The sequence below is a fragment of the Alternaria conjuncta genome (assembly GCF_024043145.1).
Source record: "Alternaria conjuncta strain BMP 0040 chromosome Unknown scaffold_2, whole genome shotgun sequence".
Classification (NCBI taxonomy): domain Eukaryota; kingdom Fungi; phylum Ascomycota; class Dothideomycetes; order Pleosporales; family Pleosporaceae; genus Alternaria; species Alternaria conjuncta.
This window is the reverse complement of record NW_026250091.1, coordinates 1650235-1672217: the sequence shown is the minus strand read 5'-3', so window position 1 is coordinate 1672217 and position 21983 is coordinate 1650235. Positions and strand designations below refer to the sequence as shown.

General features: G+C 52.2%; 7 protein-coding genes and 1 non-coding gene across 8 annotated transcripts; 5 read left to right on the top strand and 3 right to left on the bottom strand.

Moving 5' to 3' along the window:
• Nucleotides 1–2780: 2780 nt before the first annotated feature.
• On the top strand, nt 2781–6838 carry J4E85_001676 (uncharacterized protein; the record flags this gene model as incomplete). The annotated part of the gene is made up of 3 exons (XM_051465960.1): nt 2781–4241; nt 5250–5456; nt 5507–6838. 3 exons carry the CDS (start codon nt 2781–2783, stop codon nt 6836–6838), a joined length of 3000 nt encoding a protein of 999 aa, XP_051330517.1.
• A 186-nt stretch (nt 6839–7024) lies between these two features.
• On the bottom strand, nt 7025–8415 carry J4E85_001675 (uncharacterized protein; the record flags this gene model as incomplete). The annotated part of the gene is made up of 2 exons (XM_051465959.1): nt 7025–8322; nt 8379–8415. 2 exons carry the CDS (start codon nt 8413–8415, stop codon nt 7025–7027), a joined length of 1335 nt encoding a protein of 444 aa, XP_051330516.1.
• Nucleotides 8416–9915: 1500 nt separating this feature from the next.
• On the top strand, nt 9916–11283 carry J4E85_001674 (uncharacterized protein; the record flags this gene model as incomplete). Its single annotated transcript, XM_051465958.1, has 2 exons — nt 9916–10330; nt 10379–11283. The coding sequence occupies 2 exons, from the start codon at nt 9916–9918 to the stop codon at nt 11281–11283; spliced, it is 1320 nt and encodes a 439-aa protein (XP_051330515.1).
• Nucleotides 11284–12215: 932 nt separating this feature from the next.
• On the bottom strand, nt 12216–12674 carry J4E85_001673 (uncharacterized protein; the record flags this gene model as incomplete). The annotated part of the gene is made up of 1 exon (XM_051465957.1): nt 12216–12674. One exon carries the CDS (start codon nt 12672–12674, stop codon nt 12216–12218), a length of 459 nt encoding a protein of 152 aa, XP_051330514.1.
• A 341-nt stretch (nt 12675–13015) lies between these two features.
• On the top strand, nt 13016–13100 carry J4E85_001672. Its single transcript has one exon. It is a non-coding gene; the product is annotated as a tRNA-Val (tRNA).
• Nucleotides 13101–14266: 1166 nt separating this feature from the next.
• On the top strand, nt 14267–14845 carry J4E85_001671 (uncharacterized protein; the record flags this gene model as incomplete). Its single annotated transcript, XM_051465956.1, has 2 exons — nt 14267–14427; nt 14476–14845. The coding sequence occupies 2 exons, from the start codon at nt 14267–14269 to the stop codon at nt 14843–14845; spliced, it is 531 nt and encodes a 176-aa protein (XP_051330513.1).
• A 655-nt stretch (nt 14846–15500) lies between these two features.
• J4E85_001670 (uncharacterized protein) lies at nt 15501–16869 on the bottom strand (the record flags this gene model as incomplete). Its single annotated transcript, XM_051465955.1, has 2 exons — nt 15501–16752; nt 16805–16869. The coding sequence occupies 2 exons, from the start codon at nt 16867–16869 to the stop codon at nt 15501–15503; spliced, it is 1317 nt and encodes a 438-aa protein (XP_051330512.1).
• Nucleotides 16870–21087: 4218 nt separating this feature from the next.
• Nucleotides 21088–21810, top strand: J4E85_001669 (uncharacterized protein; the record flags this gene model as incomplete). Its single annotated transcript, XM_051465954.1, has 1 exon — nt 21088–21810. One exon carries the CDS (start codon nt 21088–21090, stop codon nt 21808–21810), a length of 723 nt encoding a protein of 240 aa, XP_051330511.1.
• Nucleotides 21811–21983: the final 173 nt, after the last annotated feature.

Sequence of the window (21983 nt, the reverse complement as noted above, 5' to 3'; positions counted from 1 at the left end):
CATCACTGATGTGGAAGGCACAAGCGCAGCACCCAGCCACCTTCATGCCCACTGCAAGTGCCACCCCTCGCCATCGTGCCAAAAAGGCAAGAGAGTCAAAAGTTCTCCACGACGAGCGACCTCGTCCGTTTGCTCAACCTCTTCGACCCAGCCCTCTCCATCCAAAGTTCATCCGTCCTCGCGAGGCCCATGACGGCGCACCTTCTCCAACACTTCCGATGCCCACAGTTTGGGCATTTGTTTCCTGCGCGTGCGAACGACCATATTTTATCACCTGGAAAGATTAGCAAGCCTCGATGCGTACCATAAAGGCAACATACAGTGATGACAGCACCAGCTGTAAGTAGCGTCTGGGTTTGCATTGCTTGCAATATTTCCCATGATCTGCATGCGGTCTTTCCTGCGATCTGAGAGGACGTAAGGTTCAGTCTCGTTGAGCTAGTATGGAACGAAAGGTGCGACAAAGATATTGTTTGGGTTCGATCAAGTGCTGCACATATGAATTGAAGCGCTGCCAGGCTTGGAGACAGGAATTCTGTGTGTGGGTATCGAAATTCTATGCTACAGTAATGGAAACGAGAACATGATTCGGGGCCCTTAGGATGTACCAGAGCTCGCGCTGTCTGCTTGCGTTGCTTCGACATTCACAGATCACCGCCAGCACGATCCGTAAACACTGAAGATCTTGCGAGTCGCTGTATGACGTGCGCCCGAAAGCTAGGCTGTCGAGATACGTAGTTCTGGGGCTTACTTCATAGAGCCTCTTACTTTTAGGGGATGTTGTTTGGTTAATGGACTACTAGGATTAGAGCTACTTTGGTGTGCCTGCAAGATCCAACGGCAGTGTGACTGATCCAATTTGTAGACTACCCCCGAAATGGCATATGGCCAGAAATAGAAACGAACTAGGGCCTAGGTTGATAGTTCCCCTGCCAAAGCTCTGCCGGGCTACGATCTGAAGCACTGCCAGGCATCTCTGCAGGGCCGTGATTTTGGCCCTCTGCTCGATGTTGCCAGTCACCAGCCATTTCGGAGACGTGCGGTGACGATGCAGGGCGCATAACCGTCTGAGCGTACTTTGCTTCTCCATCCTGGTATGTGTAATCTGCCGGGTGGTAAACGTATTTGTCTTGTCCAACATCCGCATCCGCTTGTTCCGTACTGACATTCTTCCGTTTCCTTTTGAACAAGAACCACAAAAGCGCCCCAACTATTGCTATCCCAACAATCGGCCCCACGACCGCGCCAGCTATCCAGCTTTTACTCGAAGAATCTGGATCTTGAGCTGATGGTATGTCGGTTGTTACTGGAGATGGCGTTGCGATGGTACTCGTGTTGCTTGGAGTGGTCGAAGACTCGAACGTTAAACTTGACGTACCTACACCCAGGTTTAGCTGACAGACTTCGCTCGAAGCTACTCATGACTTACTGCTCGGTCTAGCTGTGACTGTATTAAAGATGGTAGATGGTTCAGGCGGCCCGCTAATATAGAATCCCGACGACGATATCTGTTCCGTGAACGGGTCTTCTGCGCCAACGGGTGTGAAGCGTAACACCCAGTAGTCGTTGGCTATCAGTGCCGAAGAAGGTATGTTGACATCCCACTGAAACGATGTAGTGCTGGTTATATCAACGCTTCCTACATAACCTTTGACTTAGTTACTGCGACATCACACGTTTAGAGTCGAACGGCTTCACTCACCAGCGATCTTGAACTTGTAGCTCTGATCCATGAAGCTCGTGACCCAAAAGTCGAGCTTCTTGACATCGCACGAAGTACAGTACGTGTTGAATGCATATTGAAGCTCGGACTTCCAGCGTATAGTGAATGGTGCACCACTTTGCAAGCTCGTAGATCCGTTTGGAGTCGCAGGCGCAGTCAAGCTGTCCTGTATGGTTTGACACCATGCTCCAAAGATGAGATTAGTGTACAAGAGGAGCAGCGCTAAATGTAGAGCCATCTTCGCGCAGGGTATGAGGACACGAAGTCGCGTAATGGTAGATGAGAAACTTGCAAAGACGCTTCTTCTCGGCGCAATGGTGATCGCCTGGGTATATTGACTCCGAACACCCAAACGACGAGACAGTGCAGCTACATCAGGGGCTAGCAGCGCATATGAGGGAAGTTACAGGTTTTGGAATTACCAAAAGGATTCATGGCGGACGTATTGCGATAGAACTTGACCAATAAGCGCATCTGTTGCGATCAGGAATCAACTACGCCACAACCTTGCAGAAGTCGGAATCCGAGCGTTTCGCGCAGCGCGTAGCACACCGCATAGTCGTCAACGCTGGTTTATACCAGGAGGTAATGCTGTGGCGCTCGATAATGTCATTTCAAATTGGCGTTATCAATGTAAGAAACGACATGGGGACTCACCATAAGCGCCGATGTTCTTTCAAGCGATTGGGGCGTAACACGGCCCCTAAAACTGTTTGCGGCACAGGTGAGAGGTGTCTTACGCGCCGTAACACGAAACAGTCCGAGCACTATAATAGCATTGCAAGCTGCAAGGTATGGCACGGTGCGCGTCAAGTTTCTGCTCAACTCTCTTCCTCCTTCCATGAATTTCGCGTCGAGTTCTCGCGCCTGCACCTATGAGAGATTAATCATGTTTCTCAGAAAATGGAGATGGAGTGTGATGCTCCTGGTGGCTTTCGTTTTTCTTGTAACCATCACCTCTTTTTCCGCTCCTTTCACCCCATCGAGGACTTCCATCTTCCCATCAGGCCACCATGAACATGCTCCGAGCTCGCATGCGTGTCCAACAAGACCGCCCATGCCAGCAATAACTCCAGATACTGGAGATCGCTTCAACTGGAGAGCAATCTCGATCCGACACCCAGTTGATGAGTATGCGCAGCTATCCTCACAAAAGCCTTTGTCCAGGAGCACTTTGCAAAGATCTCCGCGTCCAAAGTCGCCAGGTGCCGAAGCGATTGCTGGTAGACGAGCGGCTGTCAAGGAGACCTTTCAACGATGCTGGAAGTCTTACAAAGAACGCACATGGATGAAAGATGAACTGGCACCCATGACGGGCCAGCCTCGAGATACCCAATTTGGTGGCTGGGGAGCTACGTTAGTCGACTCACTAGACACTTTGTCAATCATGGGGATGGAAGACGAGTTCGCCGAAGCCGTCGAAGCAGCTCTGAAGATCGACTTCAAACCAAGCGATGATCGCGAGAGTGAGATCAACATGTTCGAGATCATTATACGCTATCTGGGAGGCTTCATAGGCGCTTATGACGTTTCTGGCTGCCACGACACCCGTCTTCTGAACAAGGCTCTCGAAGTAGCAGACATGGCTTATGCGACCTTCGACACGCCTAACCGGATGCCTGTGCCGAGATGGAAACCCGGGAAGGCGGCGGACGGCGAAGAGCAGCTGCCAGCTCTCTCGGTACTCATAGCTGAAGCCGCTTCCGCTAGTGTGGAGTTCACTCGTCTCTCCCAAATTACAGGCGATATGCGATATTTCGACGCCATCTCCAGGGTTACGGATGTACTTGATGCACAGCAAGGATCCACGAAGCTCCCTGGAATGTGGCCGATCAGTGTAGACATGAGAACGCCGAACCTGACTTTCGACGCTTTCTTTGGGCTGGGTGCCATGGCCGACTCGGCATTTGAGTATCTACCGAAGATGTATCAGTTGCTCAACGGGAATGAGCCGGCTGGTCAGTATCGCAAGATGTACGAATACGCGATGGATACGGCGATAACGCACACCATGTTTCGACCCATGGTGGAAGACAAAGCAGACATCTTGATCGCAACCGCGAAACATGATGGCCCTGATGGACAAAGAGACAACACTGGGCAGCACCTGGTGTGCTACGCTGGAGGTATGCTGGCGCTTGGTGGGCGGCTCTTCGACAACCAGACCCATCTCGACGTCGGACGGAAGATCTCTGACGGTTGCGCGTGGACGTATAAGAATGCACCGAACGGCATTATGCCTGAAGTGTTTTCGATGACCCCGTGTCCGTCGTGGTCAGAGTGCGATTACACACCAGGCGCAAAGCCATTCAGCGCAGTCCACGATGGCCGTTATATTCTCCGGCCAGAAGCAATCGAGTCGATCTTCTACATGTTCCGGCTCACGGGTGAGACCAAGTATCAAGAGATCGCGTGGGAGATGTTCCAGGCCATCGAGGCGAATACAAAGACTGAATTTGGCAACGCCGCGCTCCAAGACATTATGTCGACCCCGCCACCAAAGAGTGACAGCATGGAGGTAAGTCCTGGATACGCGATGCTTCCGAAACAAACGCTGACTTTCTCTCTTCACCTCCGCAGAGCTTTTGGTTGGCCGAAACCCTCAAATATTTCTATCTTATCTTTAGCGACCACGATGAAGTCAGCTTGGACGATTTTGTCTTCAATACTGAAGCGCATCCATTTCGGATACCCTACCGATAGTGTCTTGATTATATCGGCGCAGGATAGGTGGGGCGGCTTCCTGTGTTGGTTTAGGACCGCGAACGCGTATCGTAGGAGAGAGTCGATGTATGGAATTTGGCTTGGATTCATATCCTATATGAACAGCTGCGCTGGATTAGGTAGCTCTAGGTCGACACTGCTGGTGGCTGCTGAGTCTGACGCGTTGCGCGTCGGGCGGCGTTGACCGGGTGGATCCGAAAGAGGGAAGACGGCGCCGGCACCGGCCAAGCTTTCCCCGAAAGCTTGAGCACGGATGGCGTTGCTTCGAGTCTCGACTTTCGACGCGCACAACACGCGTGAATACATTCTGTATCCTGGATATTGCGAGCCTGAAATTTCCGGGCACTTGTTCCTCATCACATGCCGATAACTTTCTCCGTCGTGCTCGACGCATGCCTGGTGCATACCAAAGGTTCACTGTAGCGCGGCGATGCCCGCTCGTCGGTATTTGACGAAGACGTTAAACCTCGGTGTGCTGCTGCCGAAGTCTGCTTCCGTTCGCTAAATGATAGGATGACGAAACTTAGCGACGACGACACCGTGACGACGACGGTTCGCAACCCCTGCCTGAAACTAAATGGGCTGGGGTCCAGCCAATAATCCTACCATCTGGGGTCTCCACTGGGGGTCTCCGCGAAAGTCTTCTTCCGCAGGTATTAGTATGGGGAAGGACGGGTACACAGTATGGGGTTGCCACCCCGAGGCGTGCGCACTCGAGATTGCTGGTCTTTCTCTTTCTTGCTACTCATTCCGCAACTCACGCCTAGGGCTGTACCACTAAGACCACGTCACAGTCATGGAGAACGACAAAGAGGCCATCTCAGATAAGCCGATGACTAGTGAGGATCTAGAGCATGCAAACACTCATGGCACGTATCTCGACAATGACGAAGTATCTCACCTTTCCGAGGAGCATCGACAGTATCTGTTGGAAAGACATGGCACGCTTGAGCTTGACCCCATACCCACCATGGGCACGGCCGATCCATACAACTGGCCTCAGTGGAAGGTAGGTCATTACGCATTCATCAGTTTGATGTCTACTAACAATGGGAATAGAAAGTGATGAACCTCCTCTTTGTCGCCTTCCACGCCATGATGTGCGCGTTTCCTGCTGCTGCAATCATTCCAGCCTATGAGAACATATCCGAAGACCTGGGTGTCAGCCTCCAAAGAGCATCGTATCTTACGTCTCTACAAATCGCTATCCTCGGGGGTGCTCCACTGTTCTGGCGGCCGCTCTCCACACGATACGGACGTCGACCCATCTTCATCATATCTTTGATTGGCAGTCTAGTCTTCAACGTCGGCTGCGCGAAGAGTCAAACATACGCTGCCATGGCTGCTTGCCGAGCTCTCCAAAGCTTCTTCATCTCACCCCCGAACGCAATTGGCAGTGCCGTTGTGGTCGAAACTTTCTTCAAAAGGGAGAGAGCGAAGTTTATGGGTATCTGGACGGTGATGATCACCCTGGGTATACCTCTGGCGCCCCTAATTTTCGGCTTTGTGACCTACAACGTCGGCTATCGCTGGATATATTGGATCCTCGCAATCGTCAACGGCGTTCAACTCATCCTGTACACGCTCTTTGGACCCGAAACGCGCTTCATCCGACATAACAACGCGCAACACGCGCAGTTCGGGTTTGTGGCCTACAAGGAGATGTATCTAAAGTTTCGCCGCATCGATCCTACACCCATTACTGCCTCGGATTTCATATCACCACTTCGACTATTCAAGTACCCATGCGTGGTCATCCCTGCATGCGCGTATGCAATGGTCTTTCTCTTCGCTTCGGTCCTCGCGACTGTTGAGATTCCGCAACTCTTCGGCGAGAAGTTCCACTTCAACGCACAGCAGATCGGCTTACAGTTCGTGGGTGTTATCATTGGTACGATCATCGGCGAGCAAATTGGTGGACACTCGAGTGATCTCTGGATGCGATGGCGCGCAAAGAAAATGACTCCTCTCCGCCCTGCTCCAGAGTTCCGTCTCTGGCTGAGCTACTTCGGCATACTTCTCACCATCTGTGGCGTGGTTGTCTTTCTCGTTCGCATCGAGCAAGCCCCCGATCTGCATTGGAATGTGACGCCAATCGTCGGTGCAGGGATAGGTGCAGCAGGCAACCAAATCGTCACTACTGTCCTGATCACATATGCGGTCGATTGCTATCCTGAAGAAGCTGGTAGTATTGGTGTGTTTGTTACCTTTGTGAGGCAGATCTGGGGCTTCCTCGGTCCATTCTGGTTTCCTCCCATGTTTGAAAATGTAGGTATCGCGAACAGTGCTGGCATCGTTGCGGCATTGCTTGTAGGCGTTAGTTTGATCCCTGTCATGTTCACTCATTGGAAGGGCCATACGATGAGAGGTCACATGTCGGAGAGGATGTGAGATCAGGTGGACATATCTCCTTGCCATTGTGTCCGATGCAGAGCTACGCGTCTCTGGGTAGCGTCTGAACACGTCGATGACAACGTGAACATCATGTGAAGCACGCACATCTCCAGCTGATCCCTTGTTGGATTTTTGGATTGAATGCGATCGTGAAGGCACTATAATACATAGACAATCGTCAACCTACAACTTCGCTTCCAACCCCTCCTTCTGACACAGCTCTTCCGCCTCAGCCACAACATCAACGCCATAGACCTGCGCCTGAATATCTGCATCCGCCCACTTATCCGGCACCTTCCCAGATCCAGACTTCAGCGCCGCAAAGATCTTATCGCGCTCCTCCTTCGCCTTGCCGGCTCCAAGATGCATGTCTCTTCCGTTCTGCGCCGCGAGCTCAACGAGTGCTTCCGCTCTCGGCTTCCTCAGCTTCTCATACAAGCGAAGTGCGTGCTCGATGGTCTGCGGCTTCCCGTCTGCGATGCGCTTAGGGGAAAGCACGACGCCCAGCACAGCTCCGTCTTCAATCGCCTGCGCTGCACCTTGGGCCATGTGTGGGAGCGTTGGATGACAAGCGTCGCCGACCAAGGCAGCTGTACCATGCACCCAGGTTACCAACGGATCATGAACCCGTAGCTTCCATTCCACAACTTCGCCCTCTGGCACCAGGTTCAACATGCGATGTATCATCGGACAGAAATCGCCGTAAACGTCCAACATGGCCTTCTTGCTGCCTTTGGTCGTATATTGCGCGTCTGGTGCTCCGGCGAAGTTGATATCGGGCTGCGCGGTGGAGATGTTGTAGATTTGCTTGTTGTGGATTGGATAGGCAATGATGTGTTTCTTCTCGCCAATCCAGCGTGTGACTGTGTCGGACTCAATCAATTTCAGTAGCTCGGGGTCGTTCCCCATTTGGTCTCGGGTCAGCATGATGCGGTATGCAGCTTGGCCTGAGTCGCGAGCTGCGCCTGTGTGGCCGAGTTCCTTGAGCATGGCGACGCGAGTAGAGCTCTTAACGCCGTCCGCACCGAGCAGGATGTCGCATTCGACTTGTTGGGGCTCTCCGTTGCCCTGAGCTGGTATAATGGTGAATCTAGGCTTCGCACCAAACTGTACGTTAGATATGTTGCAGCCCAGCTTGAATGTGATGCCGCTTTCCTTCTTGCAACCCTCGTAGAGGCCATTGGCCAGACTCGCTCGGTGGCCAACCATATGTGGGTATCCATACTTTTCTCGCACGTAGCCCAAATCTACGTACCCTAGCTCCTTGTCTGTCGAACCTTCCCGGATTGATGTATTCGCGCATTGAACTGCCTCGTCGCGAATCGGTCCCCAGCAACCTAATCGGTCGAGGATGCGAGCCATATTTGGTGCGAGTTGGATGCCGGCGCCTACGAAGCCCATATTCGTTGCGTTCTCATATATCGTGATGTTCTTGTGACCAGCTTTTGCGAGAGATAGTGCTGCTGCTAGGCCGCCCATGCCTGGAGTACGTTAGCTATCATGATGGGATGGGCGATGTCATGTCGGGGATAACTACCTGCTCCAACAATCGCTATCCTAGTATTCTCTGCCATCATGTGAATACTGCGCCTCTGTCTCGCCACTTGATGTACAATATCTGCTGGTATGGTAGAGGATGGAGCGCTGCTGATGCAATGTGGTTGCTGGTTGTTGTTGAGTTGGTTTCGCCGAAGACAAGCAGGGAACTTCCCGACAGCTCTTAAGATTCTGCTCAAACGTTTCTATATCTCGGTCTCTTGCTTTTGCTCCAATCCCTCCACAAGTTCCGAGCTCCTTCCCGCGCGTAATGTTCAGCCACCGGAAGATAGCTTAGCCGGAATGTTCCTACCAGGTCTTCCGAAGCTGCCTCCGAACCTTGAAAAGCACTACACGTCACTCTCAGTCGCAATAGCCGAAGTTTATCTAAGTCAACTCAGTAAGCACTTCTTCGATAAACATATATCGGGGAAGCTGTCGGCCCGAATACGTCCACGCCTGGGGAGCTTGCTGTTCCAAGGTTGTCAGCTACCGGCTGCACACCCCACCGTGGCGGGGCAACGGTTAGCGTCTTTCCAAGTCAGCGCCCCACCGCCATCAATGAACGCGCGAGATCCGGCAAATGCGGAGTCGCGGAGTGTGGGTGAGCCGTTCTTACATCTTACTATCGCATCGGCTGTGATTGCACGATCTCGAGGTAAGCTGAAGACGCTGTGCTTAGAGATATTGAAGATGCGCATGAGTCCTGACGCCAGATCGCTTCCACTACGCGACAATACACCTCCAGGGACATGAACTGATGCAGCAGTTACTGTAAAGCACCAATCGGGCGTCAGATTTGATGGCTTAAGCAGTTCGCGATCTGGTCAACATCATACCAACCTTTTCGCTCATACACCATACACCATATGCCTGATAGGCCTTGTCGCCTACTTAGAGCTGTATCGACAGTCTCTTGTGAGCGTTCTCTCCAACGCTCGTCGCAACGACACGTGTAGAAAAGCCTCCGACCAGAAGTGCATGAATACATTGTGTCATCTGCTATTCGTTTAATGCGTCGCGGTTCACTAGGCTGGGAAGTCTACATCGAGCCGCAAGTCTACTTCAGTCCCGTGGATACGCGATGGGGGGCTGCATACCCCGCGCTAGCTCAGGGTAGGATGTGGGGTGACTTCCCGAATCACCTCATGAGTAGACTGAGAATTTCGCATCTTTCGTGACTTCAACAACGATATCAGCTTATTCGTCTAAAGTTTTACGGACGACTGCTGTATGATTATTGGATCTGTGAGCGAAGACAAACAAATACCTCATCATTACGTGTCGCGAGGCTCACAGAGAGGAAAAGGGTTCACCCGAAACTCTCTTTGATCTTCGGAACACAATCGGAAGACCAGCCTGAAGACAGCGTGACCTTCGGTGTCAGATAAATCACCTGGAGCTTGCTACCTCTGCAGTGGTGATCTAGAACAGTAGCTACGCGGAAAAGGCTTCTCCCTTTGGCCCAGCACACCTTCGTGGACAACAACTTCAGGACAAAGAGAAGTACACGGACCTAAACACAGCGACCCTCGATAATGGCTCGACGAAGCTCATTCGATCAAGCATCAGACGGCTTCCGGGCCCATCTACCAGACCTCAGCAGTCCCCGCTTCACGACGGCCGCAAAGCAAAACATCTACGAATATGTCCAGTCAATGCAAGACAACCGCGCCCCGCCATGGCTGTACGATCTGACTAAAGTTTGGGAGAAGTTGTTGGAAGAGCCGTACAAAGGCATCACGAATGACGGCACTATAAGGGATGGTCTATATCAAGCACGAGACGAAGGTGTAGATGTTGATTGCCCGGTCAAGAAGGCGGAGAAACTACTCGCAGCTCTGGATAGCAACCAGAAGGCGAAGATCTCATACCCAATCAATGCCAGAGAGTGGAGGGCATGGAGTAACCCAGAGTTCTTACTGCGACCATTCGGGCTCAGACTCGAAGAAGGTAAGTCTCGAATTTACCGACGCTACGACCTGAGGCTAACTGCTACAGTGCCTGAGAATATCGCGCAGTCAATACTTGCAGTGGTAGAGGCATCTCTTTCCCCAGAAGGCTACGAAAAGGCTATCGCGGCCATGCGGGTGAACCATTTCTTGGGCGAGGTTGTCAAGCTACCCAACATCTTGAACAAGTACTCTTACAATTTTCTGCTTTTTGGTACGCCTTCTACCTCCGCTTCCTCGCCCTGGGGATGGCTGCTCTATGGCCATCATCTCGACATCTCCTGCTTCTACAAGGGAAATCAAGTTATCATGAGTCCGTCGTTCACAGGTGCCGAGCCCAACATCATCGATGACGGAGAATGGAAGGGTACCAAGATATTACACAAAGAAGGCAGTCTGGGTTGGAAGCTGATGCAGAGTCTCAGCCACGAGCAACAACAAAAGGCACAGATCTTCAAGAAGATGAGAGATGAAGGCATGAAGCAAGTCTACGGCAACTCCAACAATGACGAGACTAAGCGAGACGAGCTCATTACCGATACGTGGGGTCCAGATGACCAGCGCCATCGATGTGGTGCCTTCCGCGACAACCGCATCGTACCCTATGAGGGCGTTCTGGTCTCTTCTCTCGACTCGTCACAGCAAGAACTAGTCCTCGCCATATGTGAAGAGTTCCTGCTATACCATCCCACGAAGGCGCGCCAACATAAGCTTGATCAGATCAGACAACACTTGAGCGAGACCTACTTTTGCTGGATCGGAGGTTTCGGCGAAGACGACGCGTTCTACTTCCGTGTCCAGAGCCCGGTTATCTTGGTCGAATTTGACCACCACTCTGGTGTCTTCCTGACGAACAAGGAGCCAGCGAAGTACCACACACACACTATTGTGAGGACACCGAATGCGGGAGATTACGGACAGGCTATTAGAGAAGGAAATGAAAAGTTAGAGTGAGCAGGCACTGGATGCAATGTACATAGGGCGTGTCGCAAGGAGATACGTGGCACCCATGTCGTAGATCTCCGTTGTGAGGCGCATGTTGAATTATGAGAGGCTGCAATAACTACAATACCTATCCTCCACTTCCAGGCGCCGGCCTCGTATCACCAACGAGATTCGTATACTTAACATCCACCTCAAGAACTCCAAACCATACATGTCGCCCATCCCTTTGCTCGAATCTCACCTCGCCCTCCAAAGTAACGAATTCCGCTTCCTCACCTGCCGGAAGATAATTCTCGATTACCCGTACTAAGTCTTGTTTAGCGACTTCATGTCTACATTCTTGCTGTTCATCAGCATCGCTTCCTGCAGCAACCGAATAGTGAATCGCAACTTCTTCTTGTGGCATAGTGGGAATCCCGGCTATCAGTGCGAACATGTTTCCGGCATCATCATGACGAGGAGTCTTAGCTCTTACGTACGTGAAATCTGGTCGTTTCTGAGTTGATAGATGATCGTAAGTCTCCACGTCGCCTTTGTAGGTTGTCGGATAGAGAGAAAAGCCGACGTGGATGTTCGGTTTAGCTGGGATGTCTTTTGGGGTTACGTAGCGCACGATCACGTAGTACTTTTCATCTACCTTGTAGGGGCCTTTGGGTGCCATATGTAGAGGTTGTTGACAGCTGAACCTGTGAGGGGGGAGTTGACTTATAGGCTAAGTGTTTGCCAGGCGCTGATTTGCCTGACCCATGTGATATTGTGTAAGTACCAAGCAGCTCGATAATCGTTTCGTTGGCATGAAACCACCTCAGGTGCACTCATAGACGTACAGGGATAGTCGTGCCGCGGATAATTGACAATTAAATGACGTAGTCTAGTAAGAAGTGATGACGTGACTACTGACTAGTCACTTCAAGTTCCTGCTACCTTACACTTGCACAACCTCATGCGGTGTGTACGTCTACAGTTCCAATATCGTATCTAAAGTACCGACGCTGGGGCCCCTCAGAGTCAGCTTGGATAATAGCCATAGTTTCGATCCAGAGAGGCCCATCGTCTCCAGGTTGTAGCGTACCAACTGTGAAGTCCAATCTGATGTTACCACGCAACATAAGCTGCTGTAATTCTGTTGCTAATAGAGCGCGCAGATCTTGCTCCGCCTCCTCACGCTGCTCCCTTGGCTGGCTGGCTATCCTGACTGTTGTCTCGTCGTCACGGAGTACTTTAGCTGTGATCATAGCCATGGAAGCATGTACACCATTGTAGAAAGGATTGGCCACACAATGCCAGTTGACTCTCTCATCGGCAAAGAACGCACGCTCCTGTAGATTCTGGAATCGCCAAGACTGGACGACAAAGCTTGGTACTATGTTTTCACTCCTGTTGGCGGTGCGGATAACCATGTAGACTGGGGTAGACATCGTGGGTTATCTAGTGAAGAGAGTGGGAAGCGGCGCGAACACATCCATGAGAATGGCCGGAAGTGATATACGAATTGTGGGCTTGCTACATCCGGTCAGATGTCAGTCTTGAACGCTTTTCGTGGGCAGTGTGACCAGGTCCGATAAGTCTCCAAGCCAAATCGCCATGTCGTTTGGACATATGGCACTGCCCGTCCGCCACTTCCCCGGCTCATATACATCAGGACTGCGAGTTGTCCATCTTGAGATTTAGTACTCCTGAACCTGTTGTTACTACATTACTTAGGCTTTCTGGGCTCCAAAATAGCCAAACACAAGCAGCAGCTGCAATGGTCTAGTGGTTATGACATTCGCCTCACATCGAATGTGCGACGCGAAGGGTCCCGAGTTCAATCCTCGGTTGCAGTATTGTTTTTGCCATTCGCACGTGGACTGGGCTTGGTCGTTGTTGGAGTTGTGACGGATCCAGTGCAGATGGCGACCATTTGATAAGTGTTTGCTTGGCATCTAACATGTGAGTTCGGGAAGCTAAGGGTCTACTTTTTGGCCAATGCAAATCATGCAGCATAGCATTCTTTCGTAAGTGAATTTGCTTCGTGTAATGCGATGCCAACACAGGCATGCGCACAGTGCTTGCATCGCAAAGTCAAATTACCGGCCTGAAATTGTTAGATCCGGAGTGGGGCGTGTGCTCATTGTTGACAGTCGAGACATTGGAGAATCATGGTCGGCTGCGATGCGGTCATGGTCTAGATCGCGATAATTTTCTTTCAATAAATCATTGTGGGCATTAATGACGATGCACATGCTGATGAAGCTGGTGGTGTTGACGCTGTGGTCACTCCACAGGACGAACAGGTTGCGGAGCTGCACGCTGACATCAGCGTCGCGGAAACCTCGGCCAGCCACGCGATGCGCGTGCTCACCCCACAATCGAAAGACTGCCATCTAACCACGATCAGCACACCACTAACCCCACATGGCCCAGTCCCGTCGTCTCAGCGTCCGATTGGATCTCGGTGGCAGCCGTTTCACCAGCCGAACCCTTTCCAGGCGGCACGCCAGGAGAAGCCGCGATACATGCGCGGCCGGGAAACCCTTTGAAGGGGAGCACCCAACGACCTGGTACGTCAGCGGCCTCTCAGTCTGGGGACGCGACGCGAGAATGCGTCGGACTAAGCTCATCAGTCCATTTGCGTCACGGAGCCCGGTGATGTCAAGTGCTGTGATTCGTTGTATGATGGACGGGTGTGGTGGAGAGACATGAGTGCACAGCCTACTTGTGACCTGCATTTCCCCGCACGAGGCTGTCGTATATACAGTCCGCATACGCCGCGCTTGGGACGTCTCACCGGAACACATTACACGTAGCAAGCCATCAATCAAACACCACACTACCGAAGTCAAACCGCGGCCGATACTTTCACACGTCTTGGCCATCACACGTACCAACGTCAAACACAACCACACCTGGGCACACCAAGCGACAAGATATAAGTCGAGCCAAAACTACCATCTCGAGGAACCATCACCATACTCGGCACTACTTTCGCCACTACCATACAACCATCAACATGTCTTTCCTCCTCCGCACATCTACCCTGGTACGCCAGAGGCTCTTCACCACCTCAACACGTGCTCGCAGTGCTATCTCCATGGAAGATGCCGCCGCAGCACAGATGACATCCACCCCTGGTGCGAGTGTCGTCCCAAGGCTCGGAAAGGTAGCACGATGGTACGTCTCTCCCTCTATATGATTCCCATCACCACTAACAACGACCAGGTATCTCCCGACCATGGCGGCGGTAGCCATTGGTATGATCTACCTTCCCAAGACCGCATCACAGCCTCGCCGACCCCTTACGCTCGGTGATGCTAATGCCAACATAGGCTTTGGCGTGACCAATGCACTCAACGAGGCCAACCGCAAAGTACACTCTGCGCTTGAGCTTACTCAGGAACAAAAGAACCAGATGCTCATGGACTCTTACGGCGAGCGCTCAAGCTTGGAGGACATGGAGCGGGCGATTGCTGGACTCGAGGCCAAGATGACCACCCAGAAGGACAGGAACAGGATTTTGGAAGAGGCATATGGCGACAAGGCCAGCCTTGAGGACCTCCAGAGGGCCATGGAGCTGTACGAGGTGCAGTGAATGAAGCAAGGAAGGGTGGAAACCCCGAAGAGCAGAACCCCAGCTTCGCGCCTTGGAGCGCACACACTACAGAGAAGAGAAGGATGAACCCGCGCGCTGAACGCCGCGAGAGTCACACCGCCAGGCCACGAGCAGACACCGACATCAAATCAGGGTGTCTGGCTCGTGTACCTCGAGAAGTGACGGAGGAACACGCATTTCACTTACGTCTCGGCTTTTAGCGTTTTTAGCAACTCGTAACAGACCCCAACAGTGGGCTACGATTTCGTACTATACCAATATCATCAATATCAATTTACTATGTTCAATACACAATATTCTCGTTCCTCGCTTTCCAGCCGATGCTAGCCTTGTTCGCTGCTCGGTGCATCTCGTCGCTCGAAAATGTCCGACGCCCGACACGTGATCCGACCCGAGTTCTCCCGGCGGCCGCGCTCCATCACAACACCATCTCCGCGCTTGGGTACTCCACATTCCGAAGTCGAGATGCGACTGCCGTTGTGGAGTAGGACCGAACTGCGCCGTGAATTGCATCGTGACAGGTCCGGACTTCGTCTAAGTTAGACCAGTTCGAAGATATGTTCACATTGTTACACGAGAGTTGTCGAAGTTCAAGAGAGTTGATAACGCGCTATCTATGCCTGTCTCCTTGCGCTTAGTCCTTATCCGTAATTACGAAGCTCCAGATCTCTCGCCACACTCCGCGTGCTAATCGCGCTGGTCTTCTCTCCAAAATCTGCTCTATCCGCGCTCTTTCGTTGTTCCTCGAAGCCTCCGCTTCCATCTCCTCCTGCATCATGGGGTCCATGCTCACACTAAGATGCACCTGTTCCTGCTTGAACGGGTCTTCAAAGGTGCTCAGAGGACTCACAATGCCATCGTGCTGGGCGTCCATCTCGTACGAACCGAACCGATGTCGCGGAACTGGCGGAACTGAGACTGGGCCTTCGAGCTCGATGCTGGATAGATCTTCCAGGACGTAGTCTTCCACCGTAAGGTTGCGGAGGTCAACTTTGGATGTTCGGGGATATATGTACTTGTATGAGAGGTACAAAGATCCGAACAAGAAGGGGCCAATGTATGCTCCGAGGACATCGAAAGCGAGGCTGATGGTAGACTTCAGGTTGTCTGTGGAAGTGAGGCTGCCTTTCGCGACAAGAATGACCAATGGTGGAACACCAGACCATATGAGGACGAACGCGCTTCCGAAAATCCCGATATATGCAGGCAGTGGTTGCCATCGGGACTTGAACAGGCGTGACATGTAGAGTGGGTGATTGCGACCGAAGATCTGCCGCCTCGCTAAGCGGTCAAGGCCAGCTTTGAAGCGCAGAAAGGTGATGCAAAGAGTGAGATAGATGCATGCCGCAGTGCCTGTGTACAGTTCGGAGAGTGTAATACGCGGCTGTGAGCCAGTCTTGTCTGCCAAGCCTATCAGAGACAAGAACCCGAGTGCTGAGCACAGCAAAATGGCCGCCAAAGGTGTATGCCCATTGTTAGTCCGACCAAAGATCTTTGCGATATTCCTTGGGAGGTACTGCTGTGAAAGCATAAACACACTACGAGATGCGGCGTAGAGATCGGTATTGGCTGTAGTGTATGCCGATATAATGAACAACCCGTTCAAAACCTTCGGTAGCGCGTGGATAGAAGACTCTTCGGCCGCGATTACGAACGCTGACTTCGTAGCGTAGTCGCCCCTCGCCCATATCTTCGGAAGCTGCGGGTCGGCGTAGTTGACATTTGCTCCAGCGGCTAGCATCGCAAATGGGTATATGCTGAGCGGAACGATGTAGACGAACGACATGGTGATGGGCACGTCCGTCCAAGGATTCTTTGCTTCACCGACAGTCATAGCGACCAGGTCTGCTCCGAAGCAAGAAAACATGGCTAAGACGATTGAAGTGCTTCACAAGATGTTAGCTCTCAGCGGTATCTGGAGGTATGCTAGAAACCCACATGAGAGCGAACAGTGTCCCTCCGGGGCCGGATATACCGAAAGTTTCATCAGGAACACCAGCCATCTTGAGAGAGACAGGAGTGGTAGTATTGTGGCCAATTGGCTTCCAGTCCGATGTGAATCCGAAGGTCGTATAATCTGCATTGATCAGCGTTGTCACACGTAGCCTGAAGATGTTGAACGTACTCGAATGGTATTCTCCTTGTCTCGGGCCGCCGCCTTGGTAGCGTTAGACACATGGCTATGTTGCATTGAAGCGCGGAAGCATACCGGAGAAGTTCAAGACCACACCCATAACACATACAAGGACCAGTAAGCTCAGTTTGAACCACATGACGACCTAAACGCTCGTCAGTTCGCTGTTCGTATCGAGAGCCGTCACCAGGGTGACCGAATCCGTGTCGCATGTTGCCGCATACAGATTGCTAACTCTTAGCAAGTAAACACGCTCTAAGCTAACGTATACTTCTAGCTTAGTGATGATTTTGTAAAATGCGGCACGGATTGGAGCTACCCCTAGTGCTGTTTTGCTCAAGGTGACGTACTCGTTCGATCTTGCCATACAGCTAATACAACGTTAGCCAAGTTCGTCCTTATTCAAGAGCACAACTTACCTTGACGCCGAGGCAGTGAGAAAGGGTAGTCAGGGCGATGAAGGCGATATTGATAGCTGCCTCAGCACCAGCAGAATGCGGCTTTGGGTCGCTCTTCAGAAGCGCAGTCAGCTCCGCCGAACTCGCTGTAAGAGTAGCCATCGCACAAATCTTGCCTAGCCTGATGGTCGTCAGCGACGCCTTTCAGAAGTTTCCTATCGATACTCACCCGTACATAGATGCGATAGCGAAACCGCAGGCTGGGTCTAAGAACGTGTGAGGCAGATCAATGAGAGCTCCGGTCAACGGTCGACATGCAACCATCTCAGTGATAGTGTACATGACGCAAGCAACAATACCACCTGCGACTACATAGCTGATAGCAGCCCCTAAAGATCCAGTGGTAGCGATCAGTGCACCGGACGTAATGAAGATTCCTCCACCTATGCAACCGGATATGCCAATACCTGAGGAGTTAGCAATCAGCGCCTTTGTCGATTCACTTCTTTGGCACTTACCCGCCAGTTGAGGCCTACTGAGAACACGGTCAAGATGTTCTGAGTGGGTCACATAATATGGCGATCTGTCAAGGGGACGCTTTTCTTCAGCCATTTTGCGTGGGATTCCCAGGCGAATCCGTACCGAAGTACGACCTCGTCAGGCTGAGGATATTTGCGAACTAATTATGAAGGTTGACTGCGACCTTGAACTAGAAAAAGATGCTTGCGCGACGAATACAAACCCTCGTGACTATTTGGCCTCCATTCGGCACGTCTTCAGCTTCACTCCCCAAACCACCTGTGGCGGGGCTTAGACCATACCGGTCGGCCTCCCTGTCTGCCTCGCGTGTTGCCCACCAACGCCAGAGTGACTGGAGAGATAGGCTTCGTGATGAGGACGGTACATGGGCACGCGACTTGGTATTGCTGTGATTGGTCAGAAAGGCGGGATATCGGGGAAAGATAACCAAGGTTGCACATGCTCGTATGCACAAGGTTGCTAGGCCAAACTAAGTGCGCCACGGTCGACAAACATTGGTGGATGGTGCAGGACGTCCTCTCAGCCGCGCCTTAGTCGCGTTCCGGTGTACATTTCAGGCTACGTGTTGCAGCTAGGCGACAACTATGGTAATTGATAGGGCCGAACTACATTGTGGAGACAGCGTCCCCCATAGTGATTATTGCTTTCCTCTGGGCGGGCGTTCTGTGTGGACTTCCTGTGCAATACAAACAGGATATTGCCAATGCAGCTGATAACGGGTACGCCGCATGCAGACGAGATCGCGAGCTGAAAGTATGTCAGATAGTGTCACGTCCTTGACCTACATACATTCAAGGCTCTCCAGGGATGAAGCTTTGGTTAACACCCAGCTAACGGTTTCCCAGTGATGATTGCAGTTAGAGTGCATTGACGATGTCCATATCCAGCAGCTCTACCGGCCCTTCGGCGCGTCGCTCGTCGTTAGCGATGGACTACTTCCAGGTGTATTCAGCCTCATCAGGATCGCAGTCGAGTAATCTGTTACAACGACCAAGGCGGCTGTCGTTTCTGAATGCGCCCGATGTCGCGACGTCCATCTCATCGTTAGGATGGGTGGCAACATGCTCATCGAAGCAGATACGGTTATACGACGTGAAGAGCGCGAACAGAAGTCGGACTATCCAGCCCAAAGCCGTCTTGAATATTTCGATGATTCTGAAAGATGAGGATATCCGTGGAATTGCTCTCTCGGATGATCTGCTCGCAGTGATCACCCACAATCGATTGCTGGTGTATGACGAGTATCGCACAAACAACGGCCATGTGCCTAGCCTCGTGAGAGAAGAGCGGATTGACCAGGACGGAAACTGGACCCCGAGATCCGTGTCGATCTCACAACTTGGACGCCAGTCTGCCGAGGGAGGGGCAACGGCGAGCATCGCAGTGGGTGGAGAAGGAGTGAGTGCAGTGAAGATCTTTACATACAGGTACATGCCGGCCTGGAACGTTCAGGGCGACCATGTAGTCCTGAAGTGTCCTCAAAACAACGGTGCTGTCAAGATTGTTGGGTTCTCGCCCTGTCGAAGTGATGCCATCTATGGGCCAATGGTGTTTGCTTTGACAACAGGGAATCACTTGTATTGCTGGGTTCTCGCTCGCCTGGATCCTTGCTGGCACGTTGACTGCAATGCGAGAAGTAATGAACGCGTAAGTGACATGTTCCAAGGCCCGGTGCAAGGCTGACTCCAGGCAGGCATATCGCGATGAGATAACGGACGCGGCTTTTACCATCTCTCCAAACGGTCGACCTTACATCCTCTGCACCGTCGACCACCAACCACGTTCACACCTCCCAGCGACCTTCCTCGTGGCAGTCGACACTCTCGGCTTCGATCCACACGTTCTCCGTCAACCAATAAGACCCATTCCTGATAGGATAGTCAGTACGAGCGTTGTCGCTGGAGTTGCGAGCTTCAACGGCAGGTTTCTAGTGGTTGTAGAAAGGGAGAGGAATAGAGACAAGATGAAGCTGCTGACAATTCAGGGCGCACTTGGGGGTGGCTTGACATGTTCCACTGCCCACACAACAACGTGGGAAGTCGAGCTGCAGAGCAACAATATCGGATCTTCAACGATCTCAATCATGATAGAAGAGCAGAAGGATGCCCTGGAGATCATCGCGGTGGATGGACGCGGCCATGTCGTCTATTCGGGCGTGAGGGTGCTGGGCATGCCACAGGGCCCAATTCGACCCATTGCACCACCCAGAAGCTCCATCATTTCCGAGCTCCCGTTCGACCCGATCAGAAGGGAATTGTCGTCGGACGAAAGTAGTCGCCACTCTGTCACGCCTTCTTATCGGGGGATGAACAGCCTCGAAATTGTTCCTGGCTGACTGATGGCGGTGACTCGAGCCATTGACATAGCCTTCGGAAAGTGCCCGTAGATGCAAGCGCGATGGACTGTTGTGGGTATGGTGGTTATGTGAGCGGATAATGGAAGTTGCACGCTGGTCGCGTCAGTATCGCGTCGCGAACTAGTGCCGGCTGACTAAGCCTGCCTCCGTCATCTCCAGGCTCCCCGGGGCCATCTCTCACGATCGGCAATCGCAACCCAACGCCTTGTACATCCGCTCGTACACACACAACGCCAACAATGTCGCGTTGGCGAAGGATTTACATATCTCCGAGCTCTTATGATCGCCAGCCAAAGGCCAAGATGGTGTCGCTTATGATGGCTCATAACCGTCATCAGCACGCGGCTTGAACGCGATGGGACGACCTTCAGCAACACTCCAAAGCTGTTTCCCGGATTGGCAATTGTCGATAATTGCGCGTTAGGTACGACAAACGTGCTTCGAGACGCATCTTGGTGGAGTAGCAGCGAGTTACCACGGTTTCCTCGCGCTTACCAGTTTGTTCCCTCAACCCACGCAGCACATCTCGCTTTCCACATGGAGGGCTACTCATGCCAGACATGAGAGGTGGAGGAAGGCTCGATAGGTGGACAATACAACGTGTCTGGCATATATAGCTACTCACCCTCAACACTCAAGACACTTCTTCTATCACCCATTTCTTCCTACTGATCGCACACTACCTAAGATTCTAGTCATACTCTGACACTCCTGTTCAGTGCTCCAACAAGCCTACACTTCAGCTACCAAGACAGCCCTCTCGAGACGATTCACGGCACGCTCCCATCCAAAGATGATGTTCCGCGCCGCTCTTCTATGCTTCGCTGCACTCTTCTCGCAACACGCTTCTGGCGTACCATACCCACAGCCAAACTCAACATTGCTCGCGAACAACACAATCTGCAACTCCACCGCCCGCTTTTGCGAAGGCGATCCCAACGCCGTCAACCCTCCTCCCCTCGGTTCGGGAGAATACGTATGCCACGAAGTTTACCCAACCGATCTCACCGTCATCAACGCGCGCTACCCCGATTACGACGTCGACCACCTACACCAAGCAAAGCAGTTCTTCATGCTACGTCGTCAGGTCAAAGATGCTGGAGAAATTGCCACACGTGTACAGTTTCAAGGCCTACCGAACAGCACGTCGAACTACACCTGCCGTCTCGAATTTGTCCTCCCCCGCCTTGAGCTCCAGAAGATCTCTGGCCCGAACCCAAGCTTTCACGTATACCAAGTCGAGCGCGAAGCCGGTGCGATCGCTACATGGAATACATATGAGGCGGAGAAGAACGCCTTGCTGTTCGGTACGGTCAACGGCGAAAGCCAGGCGCTTGAGAGGACAAGGAGTGTCGGCGGCGTTGCGGCTATCGACGAGACGGCTTGTAACGAGACAATGTCGTTTATGATGGCAATGATGTACGACAGCCCATCTGCACCGAACTACTGGGAATTCTCGAATGTTGCGCCTCCCGCGTTTCCGGTACAAGGGTTCAGGATTGTATACGGATGTTGAGCAGGGAGTAAGTGCCCGTGGTATAGTCACGGGATGGCACTGAATGCCATGTGAAGTAGCTATTCTGCCACTAGTATTATGACATAACATTCTTGTTCTAACAACTTTTGCTTCGCCTAACATGTGATCAGTAGTTATACCTGCCTTGGTCACGGTGGCCGGAGCTAAGTATA